This window comes from Dromiciops gliroides, chromosome 3 (genome assembly GCF_019393635.1).
Source record: "Dromiciops gliroides isolate mDroGli1 chromosome 3, mDroGli1.pri, whole genome shotgun sequence".
Taxonomy (NCBI): domain Eukaryota; kingdom Metazoa; phylum Chordata; class Mammalia; order Microbiotheria; family Microbiotheriidae; genus Dromiciops; species Dromiciops gliroides.
Window position 1 is genome coordinate 19258036 of NC_057863.1, and position 13763 is coordinate 19271798.

General features: G+C 47.1%; 2 protein-coding genes across 2 annotated transcripts in view; one reads left to right on the forward strand and one right to left on the reverse strand.

Moving 5' to 3' along the window:
* The window catches only part of GFM1 (G elongation factor mitochondrial 1), a 47706-nt gene that overhangs the window by 21219 nt on the left and 12724 nt on the right, over positions 1-13763 (forward strand). Inside the window, exon 14 of the mRNA XM_043992661.1 lies at positions 10287-10449. Within this exon, the coding sequence (XP_043848596.1) occupies positions 10287-10449 (163 nt within the window). The remainder of the gene's footprint in view (positions 1-10286; positions 10450-13763) is intronic.
* On the reverse strand, positions 14-6863 carry LXN (latexin). The gene is made up of 6 exons (XM_043992662.1): positions 6577-6863; positions 5450-5512; positions 4037-4214; positions 3211-3347; positions 617-679; positions 14-264 (listed from the first exon to the last, which is right to left on the reverse strand). The coding sequence occupies exons 1-6, from the start codon at positions 6703-6705 to the stop codon at positions 166-168; spliced, it is 669 nt and encodes a 222-aa protein (XP_043848597.1). The 5' UTR covers positions 6706-6863; the 3' UTR covers positions 14-165.

Below are 13763 nucleotides of genomic sequence, written 5' to 3' on the forward strand. Positions count from 1 at the left end.
GAATCCACTGGGCATGAGTCAGAGTGGTTTATTAGGGAGTCTACACAATAGTACACTGCAGTCCAGATACTGATACATCACCATCTTGGGAAGCGTGTGGTTCCCGGGAGGAAGGTACATGGATGAAGGGCACTAGCGAGTACATTGGTGACTTTGTGATTCTGCTCATTCCAGTTGGGCCTGCTTGGGTTGGCGGCTGTTGTGTTTTACCTTAACTCCATACTGGGGGTGCCAGAGGACTTGCATTTGCCAAGGAATCATTTCCTAGGGAGGAAAAATTAAGTGGACAGGTGAAATTCTTATGCTGTTTAAGGAAACATACTTGGCATTTTACTAAAAAGAAATGCAAGGTATTCTTTGAGACCTGCTGGTGGTCAGTCAACAAGGATTTATGTGCCAGGCCTACATGAGGTGGCAGGAACACAGAGACAAAGGGGCAACACAAGGCGTCGACATGTGTAGGCACCTACTAGATATGTACAGGGACAGGCATGAGCAGCTGACCATGTCCCCAATCACACATGAAGTGAAAGATCCACCAACAAGTTGTCATTTCCCCCAGAAACTTGGTGCCCGAGTGGGGGGTGGGGGGCGAGGTGCGGTGGGACTGCTTTACCTGAGATGCGATATCATGAAGCAGAATGGTGTAGTCTAATTCAATGAAATCATCATTTCTTTTCTGTAATAAAAAATAGACAGTCCACATTTAAAACATACTTTCCCTAGCAAAAAAACCCTGCTTTTTAATGAAAAAGAAATCCGCTTTCATTTTGAGATGGCTCAAAATGGAGCTGAATTCAGTAGGCAGTCGGAAGTAATGGGTCTGCTCTTGACCTCGATCTGGGCTGGGGCCAGGTCAAGGCACCTCCTTAGGCTTGTTTCCTCTTCTGTCAAATGAGGGGTTGGACCGGATCACCCCTCGGGCCCCTCTCAGCCCTGTGTTCCTTCCCTAATTCCAACTTTTCTTGAACTGGTTTAATGAGCACTCTTCAAAAATTGCCTCATGATTGTCTTCTGTTTGCCCTTTGTGGTGTTGGTCTCCTCCTGATTGTGACAGCTGCCTAAGAATTGTGAAGGCCTAGTTTATTATTTAAGAAGCCTGAGAGCATCCGTCATTATTCATAAAGCAGAGCTCAAGGGACCATAAATTATTTAAATTAGTTATTTGGATGAAAGCAAACACATGATTCTATGGAAAGCTCACTCTGGAAAATCGAGGAGTTGTGAGAAGCACAGTGTATGTATTTACTGAGTTTTCTAATTAAGGAAAGCTAATTAGATGTTGATTCTCCTGTGAGTAGAGCTTCTGGCTCTTTAAGGCCACGGATGTCTATAGGAGAATATTCCTAAACTGTCGGGGAGATGGTTTTGATGGGGACTGCAGATGTGATTGCATCGTCAGGCAAGGAGTGTTCCTGCTTTAAATGAGTGGGGTTGGAAGCTTCAGAGGGCCTTGAAGACCCTCTACATACAGATCTGTTTCATGACCTTTCTGTGCCCATAATGCAGGGAATGGTTTAAATGGGGGAAGGTGGCTTGGCTTTGGGCTGGCTCTGCAGACACTGTTTCCTTTGCCTGTTAAGGGAATGCATCCAATAGCCTGCCTGGCATGGTAGTGAGACATTTTCTTGAAAAACTGGACCCTTCCTGTGAGGGGGGGTTGGTGTGACTCCAGTCCTAGTCCAGGCTCTCTTCTGGATGGAACATTCTAGAAAACCATTTTTAAAGCAGGCATCTGTTAAAAGTCAAAGGTGGTTTATCATCTTCATTCCCTCATTAACTTTAGCAAGTCCATAATTTCTCTGTGCCTCAATTCTTTTTTTTTTTTAAAGAAATAATATTTGTTTCTAACTTCTCCATGGATTATTATGAAAGTCAGGACTATGGGTAAAGGAAATTTAAAGCCCTGAATGTTAGGTCATCAACATAATATTATAATTGGGATTTAAAGGCCACTTAAAATTTGTATGAGCCAACAGAGAGGAGTACTTGAAAGTCCATTGTCATTGGTTTCTTGTTGCAAAACAAGTCAACCACGTGCAACAAGTTCTAAGTAAAGAGTTTTTATTCCTATCATACAAGTGATTAATTGTGTGGCTACACAATACTTTTGCATTTAAATTTTTACTTACATGAAAAATAAAAACTTTAATGAAAGGGCTTTCTTCCTTTCCCTTCAAATTAAACCCCTTATATATTTAATAGTCTCCTTTTTTGACTTTTGAAGCTAAAAGGCAAAATTTGCAAAAACTCCATCATCTGGTAGTAACAGCAGTCACCTTAGATTTACAGGTCTCGAAAGGTCTCAGTAGGAAACAATGACTTCAATAAGTTGAAAAAGATGGGTGGCAACAGTGATGTATCCGGGGCAGTAATTTTAGTGTTTGTTGGGTGTCTTTAAGAACTAAATTGTAGAGAATATGAAATTACTGATAAAACTGAAAGGATTAAAACCATCAATTTTTTGTGACTAAAAAAATTGAAACTGAATTAGCAAGAAATTAATGACTCAATAGAAGACTCATACCCAGGAAATATGTTCTAAAGAAATTCTCAAAAATACCTACTTGAGGTGTAATTAAGAGCTAGGATTAAGGGCAGTGTGATCAGTGGGTGTGTTGTATGTTTGGGGTTTTTTTTTGTCCAGACCTGAACTTTCATTGGTGTGGTGAACTCCCACTGATACATACTGGGGGAGGGGGGGGTGTAATATGAAATTACATACACACATTAAAATCTCGGGATTGCATTATTATCTGTCTCTACTTGTCAAAAGTCCTGGGTGAGCCATTTTTTATGTACTTTGAGCCCTTAGCTTTTGGGTCTATGAGAGTGGTCATTTTCATTGGTAGGCTATACGATGATCTCAGAGTGCGACTGCCTCTGCATGAATATGGGCAGCAAGCATTTGGAAATGCACCCCCCTTACTGTGCTGTCTCCTAAACTTGTGTCCAGGAAATGCAAACTCAGTTTCCTATGAGGCTGAAACGGCTCTACCTGGTTAGGAACAAAAGTGTGCAGAAATAGTTTCGTGGTCACCTTCCAGAGCCAGATATGAATGCTCTCTGAGCTATTCTTTTAGCTGCTGGCTCCACCTCGGAGCGGATGCTTAAGTATTGACTTTGAGATGTCTGCTCTTTGTTCTGCTCTTTATATGGTCAGCTTCAGTATTATCCCCAATGTCTTATGGACCAAAAGCTGCTACTCACCACTTGCTTGACAGTTTGTATTTTTGCCATTTTATACCATGTGTCTTCAGTGGAATTCTGCCATATTATGTAACCACAGGCAACCCAGGCCAGGTGTCGGACCGGTTTCATTTCTGGAGAGACATTCCCAAAACTGTCTGTTGGAGGAAAACATTGAGGTGGTAAATGCAGTCATCATTATAGCAACGACATAATAGGGGCAAGCGGCTCACAAGTCGAGCTCCCTGGGTTCTGGGAAATGATCCTATCACCTGTAGAAAGGTAACAGTCCCCAAAGTTATGTGCAGAAAAACAGTGGCAAGCCACTGCCCACCCACTCTTTTTTGTTTGTTTGTTTGTTTTGTTTTGTGAGGCAATTGGGGTTAAGTGACTTGCCCAGGGTCACATAGCTAGTAAGTGTTAAGTGTCTGAGGCCGAATTTGAACTCAGGTCCTCCTGACTCCAGGGCCGGTGCTCTATCCATGCATCACCTAGCTGCCCCTGCCTACCCACTCTTAAGCTCCCCTTGTGGTTTGACTCAGTTAGCAAGCCTGCTGAGAGGGAGGGAGCCAGGGGCAGGGGGGGCAGGGGAGCATGGGGCCATGAGCAGTCAACTTAGCATCAGAAGACCCAGGATCGATCCCTGGCTGTAGGAACCTAGCTCTGCCTGCCAAGCCTTGGCGGCCTCATCCAGCCAATGGAGATGGTGCTAACTCGGCCTACGTCACCTCGCTCGTAGGGGGGGTTCTGTACAATGTTAATAGCTGCTGCCGTTTTTAAAGCAGGTCAAGGATAACTACTAAACCTTGGACACTCGAAAAGGTCTCTGTACCATTTTCACATGTACCTGGAATATTCTTTGCTTCCAGTGGTTCCTTCATGGATTTGAGTCTCTCATAAAATTTATTATCTTCCTCATCTGGGTTCTTCCCAATCTCCCCTTCAAATGTGAAGTCCACTTCTGGTGCAGTGTTTTGTCCAGCCGTTGGGTAAAATACTTGGGCTTGGCAGTTCACAGTAATTTGCTGTTTAAAATATATTTGCACAAAGTTCAGATCTGTAGAATTCAGTAAAGGTCTTATTCTGGTGCTCTGGGTCAGAATTTAGAACAACTGTTGTCTTTTCATTGCTGTGGGCCTGGTTCTGTGATTAATCTGGGTGTCCATTAATCAGGGTGACATTTTGTGCCCCTGTGCCCTCTTCCAGAAGAACCATTTAAATATCCTGATATATATGTCTATGTGTGTGTGTGAATGTATATACACATGCATACACACATATACATATATACGCATTTATATTTATATAAACATGAACATCCTGTGGAATCCTCTGAACATCCTGTGGAATCCTCGAACTCCATCTTGCATTGTAACACCAAATATTTTTAAATATGAATAATAACCATGTGCAGAACCAGATTTGAAAGGGAAATCACCCTGAGGCCCTTCCCTTCCAAAAGCAAAATGAGATGCTTGTGGTACCACAAGAAGGAAAACCAAACATTTAGGTTTCTCCATTATTGTTTTATTATTGGCTTCTGAAAGTACCTCATCTCTCATCTCTTAGGAGATGGCAGCAATGGATAAGACTGTTTTCAAGATGGTTGTCTAGCAACTTGGATGCCTTTTATTATAATTCTTATCTGACCCTGTATCTCTCTGGATCACGTTTAACATCTTGTGCCAAAGGCAAAACTTACATTCTGAGACTGCTTCATATCAGTCTTCATCAGGGCAATAGTCCAGACTTCTGTTTTCTTGCCATATTAATATTAATATGTTTTACTAAACCTGATTAATGTCTCACTATATTTGCTATTATGTTACCAAAGGATATTTGGCCATTTTATTACTCACAGATATCTGGAACTAGACATTCCCTCCCCCTCCTCCCTAACCCGTTATAAATCAGAACAGGGATAAGGAAAGCAGTTTGGGAAAAAAAAAACAATTATAATTGAAAAAGCAAGTTCCTCCAAGGTACATTAACCAAGCTGTTGACAGTTACAGTACGCACAAGATCAGCCTGACCATGGTCATATCTTATTTAAAATGGAACCTAAAGTGCCTGTTTTCCCATTGGGTCTTTGAGTAGACAGACCACAGAGCTTCTCCAATATGGCTAATATTTCAGTATTTCTTTAGGAAGCCAGGAGTTCATCTTGTCTTTAAAAACAGTGACCAAAACCTTATGTTCTATCCAAAGATTATGTTCGGTGTTACAACCGAATTACATTTAAAAATGAAGTGTTGCCTACCTTCTGGATGATCTCTTCCACAGAAAATTTCAGGTGGTACTTATGTCCACTTCCTGGGATGTCCTGAATTTACGATGTAGAGAGAAGGGAAGAGAAGAGTCTTACTCTCCTCCGGTTTGGGAGGGGGGGAATCCATTCTAATTGTTTGGGGACCTGGTCCCCCAGGAAGCAGCAAAGGTGTGTTTCTGTATATAACACCCATTGTTGGAGCAGGAGTGGTGCTCAAGCCTGGCATTTCAGAATGAAAACAAAACAGACCTAACTGTGCATGGGAGAGAGAGTGTCTGTTGCATGCATAAGGGGCAACCCACAGTTTCATTTTTCGGATGATTCTCACAGCTCTAGCTCAGAGCTTGCCAAGTAAGAAGCCTGCAAAGGCAGTTTGTTTTCCCAGGGGCCAATGAGGACACTGAGCTGTTGTCCAGCTTCTTCCCCCTTAGCCTGATGGATGTGGCTCAAATACTCTCCAGTGCAGGCCAGATTGCACGCGAACTGGAGACTTAGCCAGGGAGACTTTGGGGAGGCCAGTGGGGTTCCTCAGCAGCCCTTTCTGGAATAGGTAGGGAGAGAGGCATCTGGAAGGGGGCACCTTGGCAGCCGAAGCTAGCCTCGGTTGTGTGGCCCGATCCAGTGTGGGAGCTGACTCTGGCTACTCCTCAGCCAGACGTCTGTCACAGACGTTTTCAGGACCACGGCCTGGCGGTCAGATACCCAAGGCGCCTCGGGGGCCGGCCCATCTTTTATAGCCGTGAGACAGACCGGCCGGGAGGGCTTGGGCTTCCAGTTCGTGTTGGGTCCCCCCGTCTGCTCCCCCCCCCCCAATTGGTGACACCTCTTCAGACGTGGGGCGTTTCTCATTGCATTGTGTGGCCCCCTCCTGCACCCCAGGTCTGGCTTCCTGCCTCTTCGTTCTGACGAAGGCTTTTGGCTGCCCACCCGCCCCTGGCTGCCCACCCCCCCTCCCCCCACCTGCTGCTGGTTTCGAGGCATTGCCCCCGGCTAGAATAAAAGCTCCAATGAATTCACTTGGAGATCTGGGCCCTGGGGAGCCTCGGCGATGGGAAGGAGGGAGGGAGGGGAGCCGAAGGGATCTCCTGGGGCTGGGCGGGCGGCGGGCGGACACTCACCTCCAGGCTGGCCTGCGTGACCGTCTGAACCAGGAACACCTTGTGCGGGGTCCCCTGCTGGTAGTTGATGCAGTTCTCCGCAACCGAGGCCGCCCGGGCCGCGGGGAAGTGGGTCGGGGGGATCTCCATCCCTGGCTGGGGGCAGCGGCTGCCGGGGCTCAACTGGGGCTCCGGGCGCACTGACAGCTCGGTGGGGAGAGGACGTGGAGACGCGGAAAAAGAGCCAGCCACTGGCGGGCTGGGCGGCGTGGGCGTGGGCTCACCTTCCCTCCTCCCCTCCCTCTTCCCCTCTTCCCTCCCTCTTTCCCTCCTCCCTCCTCTTCCCCTCCTCCCAGGAGGCAGGAAACAGCCCGGCTGTGGGCTGCGCAGCGCTGCCCTGCCCTGCGCTGGCTGCTCGCCGCCTGGCCTGCCAGACCTCTGGGCTCCTCCCGCTGGGGTCCCGGCTTGGGACTGCCCGCCCGCCGTGGGCGGACCTCAGATCTCTCCTTCTCAGTCCATCCCCGGAGGCGCGGGCTCGGCTCTGGGCGGGGCGGGGCGGGACTCTGCCCTTTGCCTCCCTCTCCTTGAAAGCTGTTGAGTAGGCCCTGGGGAGGTGGCCCAGGTTCCTTGCTCCTCTCCCCCTCTGGCCACCTATCCCGAGGAAGCTCGCCCCCCCAAACCAGGAGCTATCTCCCAACCGGTGGCTTGTGGACTTCCCAGCCTCCTGCCCGGGGAGGGCTCCAAATGAAACCCCCTACCCGTATCTCCAACACCTCGCCAAGATCGACGCTACCCCTTGGGCTTCCCTTCCTGGGTATTCTTAAGTGTCTCAGACCCAGCCAGTCTGAAGTGGAATTCAGCCATCAATTACAAGTCATTTCCGCAGCAACTGACCTTGCTCTGGCTGAAAATGCCCTGAGGACTTTGTGGGGAAGGATGGGGAGGCACCCTGCTGAGCCACATATACAAACTAGGTACTGGGTAGATGGGGGCTGGCTTCAGGAAGAATTGGGCCTTGAAGAAAGAATCACAGAATTTGAGAGAGAGCCCTGAAAGCCGGTGCAGGCTGCCGGGAAGGGATCTTCACTCTTGCTGAATCATACCTGACAAGTGGTTGTCTCCACTCTGATTGAAGACGTTCAAGGGCAGCCCACTGCGCCTTGGAGTAGCTGTTCCCCTGCACATTTTCCCACTTTGCTCTTAGTTCTGTTTGCTCGAACCAAAGGAAGGCAGTCTGGGCTCTCCTCCCCCTTAGGATACCTGAAGGATACCTGTGTCTGCAGAGTCTCCTCATGAGACAGGTTCAGGGCCCTCCACCATGCTTATTGCCTTCCTCTGGATAGTCACGGCCTCATCAGTGCCCTTGAATCATGGCTCCCAGAATGGAACCCAGTACTACTTCAGTGGGGATCTGTCTGACCTTCCTATGCCCCTCTTCATGCAGCCCCCAAATCTCACGCTTCTTGGATACCACGTGACTCATGTTCAGCTTGCAGCCCTCCGGAGTCCCAGAGATCTTGTCGATCCAAGCTTCCCACCTGATTTATACTTGTGAAATTGTGCTTTTTTCCTCCTGTACAGTACTTGACATAGAACCCTGATGTGTCTCATCTTGTTAGATTGAGCCCGAGCCTTTTGGGTCTCTTGCTGTTTTTGTTAACCCTTCTAGCTTGGTATCACTTGCAGATTTGGTGAACCTGCCCTCTGCACCTTTATCCGGTTCACTGATAAAATTGTGAAGCAGCACAGCACAGGGCCAGCAACAAATCCCTGGGGACTCCACTGGCAACCTCCCACCAAGAGTACAATGAGGCGCATTATCAAGATAGTGGAGCTTTGGTAAAGTCTGGGTAAATGACATCTCCAGAATTGCCCTGATGCAGCAGTTTGGTAACTGGTTTGAAAAGGCAGTAAGGTCATTAGGGCATAATGTGGGACCTGAGAAAGCCAGAATCATCATGCTCTGTTCTTGATGTTTTTTCATGAGCCATCTGGAATTTTCTGAGCAATTGAAGGTAAGCTCACCGGCCTGTGATTTGTAAACTGGGCCAGTGTTTTCCTCCAGGCCTCCAGAACCTCTCCCGTTCTTGGTCTTTCAAATAGCACTGATGATGGCTCGGCGGTCCCATCTGTCCTTGGCGTCTCCAGGGCCAGGTGATTCGAATTCATCGAGGCTAGTAAGGGCCTCTCTTGCTAGCTCTGTATCTTGACCAGTCAGCTGGGTAAAAAGCACTTACTGAGCACTAAACTCTGTGCTGCATGTTGGGGGAAAGGCCTCCTGCAGCGGGCTGAAGGGGGCCTGGGAAGGCTGAAGGGGAGGAGGAGGAGGGAGAGCCTTCCAGAGAGGTTGTTGGTGACCCCATTGGGGGCTTTCTTGAGCCGGGTTCTAGAGGTCTTCACCATTTCCTTCTTCGGCTCATCTGACATGAGGACACTGAGGCAAACAGGGTCTGAGGCTGGATTTGAACTCAGGAAGAAGGGTCTTCCTGACTCCAGGAGCAGAACCCAGCACTGTGCCACTAGCTGCCCTCCAAACACGGTGGATGGTCACTGAAAAGGGAGTGTTGTATGTGAGGCATAGCAGGATGACAGAGGATATGGAGGGGTGGAGAACGGAAGAACAGAAAGGTCGGCCTTTTTCTGTGCCTGTGCTTTATATTTTCTACTAGGGAGTCGCTGGAGTTTATGGGTGGGGCAGTAGCATGGGACCTCTGCTTTAGGAAGATCACTTTAGGGGCTGAATGGAGGATGGGGAGAGCCTGGAGACAGGCAAACGTTTGCAGTAGTCCAGATGAGAGGCGAGGAGGGCTTGCAGCAGGATGGGGGCCACCTGAGGGCAGAGGGGACGCGTGTGAGAAATATGGTGAAGGTGGAAACGGCAAGGCTGTACATAGGGACTGGGGGAGATCCAAGGATAAGTGCTTGGCAGTTATGGGACAATGGGGGAGAGGTTGGGGGGGGGGGGTCAGCTTCTTAGGAGCCATTTTGGTTTGGTTCTGCCTTTGGGGCAGAGAAAACAGTAGTAAAATAGGAATTGGGGCTCTTCCTGCTGTTGGCTCTGCCCCAGGCAGGAGCCCTTGCCTTTCTTGGATTTTCCTCTTTCCCTCAGTAGAGCTCCTTTCTATTGTTCTCCACTCCCCAGGTCAGCCTGGGCTTATTCTGAGCTTTCGCCGCTCACCCCTGTTTGGACAGGACCAGGCCGAGTTCTTAGACGGCCTCACTTCCATATTCTCGGCATCTCCTTTCACAGTCTGAGTTGGCTGGCCACTAGGCCAGCACACAGCTGAGAAGGTCTTAAGCTGCTGTCAGTCGTAGCTCTTCATCAAAATGGTTTTCGGTCATGTCTTTACAACTTCATTCCTGAGATTCTGACCCACCTGGGCTACTTCTCCTGTAGAATTTTAGTCCGAGGGATCCCTTTTGTTTGCTTAAGGAAAGAGAGATGTGGTAGAAAGTCCCTTAATTTTAATGACAAGCAGCCTTGTGGAAGAATGCTAAGAAGCCATGGATGGGGGCCAGGTGGGGCCCAAGGAGAACCTTGAGCACAGAGTAGATTCTTGGGGGGAGGGGCCCATGGGAAAGCATTGCCAGGAATCACCCATGATAAGCAGAGGGAAAACAGACTGTAGTTGTCACTGGTGGAGGGACTGGCCATATTAATGAAATCCTGGGGGCCATTTAATGACCAGGTTAACCTCTTATTTTTGTGTCTCTCTTTACTTCACGTCCAGGTTTGACTTCACTCATAAGAGACAATCTGGTGGTGCCGGCCAGTATGGGAAAGTGATAGGCGTCTTAGAACCTCTAGAACCTGAGAACTACACCAAGGTGGAATTTGTAGATAAAACCTTTGGGACAAATATTCCAAAGCAGTTTATTCCTGCCATAGAAAAGGTGAGAAAATCTCTTTGCTTTGTTAAAGCAGCAGACTGGCTCACTTCTGACTTCATATCTTAGCTCATTCTTCTCTGCTTTATTTGCCTTAATTATAACTTTGTTCTGATACCTGACTCTTAGGCTTCTCGTTTGATTTAAGGGATCTCTGTCCTTTAATTGTACAGCATCAGTAAATCGGTGCCTTTTGGAGGCTGGTGAGAGATCGCACTTTCTCAGCGACCGTGAGCTTTGGCTCTCCGAGAATACCTTGAAATTGTTTAGTTGGTTGTTAGTAAGGCATGGTAAATTAATAAAAAATTGGGATCCTCTGTCTTGAGAGATGATGATGTGTGTTTAGTTTCATGCACTTTGGCTGCTTTTTCCCCCCCTCAAATTTACCTGCTGTAGGGTAGAATTAAAAGTTGCAGCTGATTTTTGTTTTTTAGTCTAATCCCAAAGATTCCACCCCACCCTCCATCCCCCTTTTTAAATTGGAGCTTCCTTGTTGATGGGCTGAAATGTAGGTGCCGGTGGCTAATGCTGCTCCGGATTTCCAATATCGCCTTCTACTTTTCTTGTGTCTTTTGTTCTCCTTCCAGCGTCCTCCGTTCAGGAGCCTGCCTCAAGTCAGGCAGAACTAAAATTCATAAAGCTTCATATCGATATATACCCTTGTGCTCCTTGGAAATGGCACGTTATTGTTGGCATCTCCCCCACTGCAGTCCTTATCGATGTTGTGGACCATTTAAAGGCACGATCTCTTACTCTAGCATATTACTTGGGAGATTGGGATCTATCATGCAGACCCTTTTTTTTGTTTTGTTTTGTTTAGCAACAAACATTTATTTTTTTTTTCCAGTTACATGTAAGGGTAGTTTTTAACATTCGTTTTCATAAGATTTAGAGTTCCAAATTTTTCTCCCTCCCTCCCTTTCCTCCCCCCTCCACAAGATCGCAATCAGGTTATATATGTACAATCCACAAGTGTTCTTTTTATCAGTTCTTTCTATGGGGGTGCATAGTAAGCTTCCTCATTAGTTCCTTGGGATTGTCTTGGATCATTGCACTGCTAAGAGTAGTTAAGTCATTCACAATTGCTCATTGAACAATACTGCTGTCACTACGCACAATGTCCTCCCAGGTCTGCTCACTTCACCATACATCGATGTTCATTAGTCTTTCCAGGTTTTTCTGGGATCATCCTATTTGTCATTTCCTGTAGCACAAGACCATTCCACTACAATCATATAACACAGCTTTTTCCATCATTCCTCAATTGATGGACATTCCCTTGATTCTCAATTCTTAGCCTCTACCAAGAGTTGCTATAAATATTTTTTGTACAATTTTTCCCCCTTTTCTCTTTTTCATGATTACTATTGTTAACTGTTTCCCTTCCATCCTATTCCCTTCCCCATGATATTTATTCTATTATCCATCTTCTTTCATCCTGTCACTCTTCAAAAGGGATTTTCAGCTGTCCGTCCCCTCCCCCACTCTGCCCTTCCTTCTTTTGCCCCTCTCTTTTTTTTTTTAAATTTTTTTTTTTAATTTTTTTTTTTTAGTGAGGCAATTGGGGTTAAGTGACTTGCCCAGGGTCACACAGCTAGTAAATGTTAAGTGTCTGAGGCCGGATTTGAACTCAGGTACTCCTGAATCCAGGGCCAGTGCTTTATCCACTGTGCCACCTAGCTGCCCCTGCCCCTCTCTCTTTATCCCCTTCCCCTCCTATTTTCCTTCCGGGTTTGAGAGATTACTCCACCCAATTGAGTGTGTACATTAGTCCCTCCTTGAGCTAATTCTAATGAGATTGAGGTCTTTGAGCCAATTCTTTCTTCATCTTTTTTTTTTTTGTGAGGCAATTGGGGTTAAGTGACTTGCCCAGGGTCACACAGCTAGTAAATGTGTCAAGTGTCTGAGGTCAGATTTGAACTCCGGTCTTCCTGACTCCAGGGCCGGTGCTCCATCCACTGCGACACCTAGCTGCCCCTCTTTGAACCAATTCTGATGAGTGTTAGGCTCATTTGCTGCCAAGATTAAATAGATTACTCCACCCAGTTGGGTGTGTCTGTTAGTCACCTCGGATGAGTTTAAGGTCTTTGAGCCTTTTCTGATGAGTGTAAAATTCATTTACTGCCCTGCTCCTCTCCTATCTTTTCCCCCACTCCATAAGCCTTTTCCTGTTTCTTTCTTGTAGGATTTCACCTCTGCCCTTCCCCTTCCCCCAGTGCATTCCCTTTACCCCTCAATTTAACCCTAAAGATGTCATCACCTAGCTAGGTGACACAGTGGACAAAGCATCACCCCTGGACCCCATTTGACTTTTCAAGCTGTTGACTTTTTTCTCATGTCTTTCCTGTATCACCCTCATTTCTCTTTTCATTTTTTCCTCTACCTCTCTAACTTTATCTTCAAAGTCCTTTCTGAGCACCTCTATGGCCTGAGACCAATTCGTATTTTTCTTGGAAGCTTTAGATATAGGGGCCCTGATGTTGGCATCTTCCTCTGAGGGTGCACCTCGGTCTTCCTTGTTACTGAAGAAACTTTCTATGGTCCTCACCTTTCTCTGTCTGCTCATCTTGCCTTTCTTTTACTTGACTTAGCTCCTTAAAGTGGGGCACTGTTTCCAGGCTGCAGTATCCCAAGCTTCAGAAGTCCCAGGTGGTATGATTTAAGGAGAATCAGGTTCCTTACTTGTCTGGCCTGTTCCCTGGTCCATGGGCCTGTGCCCCTCCCCGACCTGGGCCACTGCTACTCAAGCCTACCTCCTGGTTTTCAGCAGGGGTGAAAAATCCAAATTCTGCCTCAGCACCAGTATAGACCCCTGTAGTCTCCCTCCTGCCCAGGGCTCAGCCCTCTCACCAGACTGTGAGCTTAGTTCCTGACGACATTGGCACTTCAGCTGATTCAGAGACTCTGGCGGTCTGCTTCTCTGGTGAGGCCTTCCTGGGACTGCGCAGACCCGGTTTTAATTTTTTTTTTTTTTTGGTGCAGCAATGAGGGTTAAGTGACTTGCCCAGGGTCACACAGCTAGTAAGTGGCAAGTGTCTGAGGCTGGATTTAAACTCAGGTCCTCCTGAATCCAGGGCTGGTGCTTTATCTAACTGTACCACCTAGCTGCCCCCAGACCCGGTTTTGATTGAAGTTTTGTAGTGGTTTCCTTTCTCCCTTCCTTGGTTTCCACATCGTGATAATGTTGTCTTTATGATGGGCTGCAAAAATGAAGTAATTACTGTTAAGGGAAGGCGCCAAAGATGGCAGCCCTTTTTTTTCATATTGCTGTAATACCTGTGAAATAGAGCTGCAGAATATTGTCTTGTTTGTTATTCACT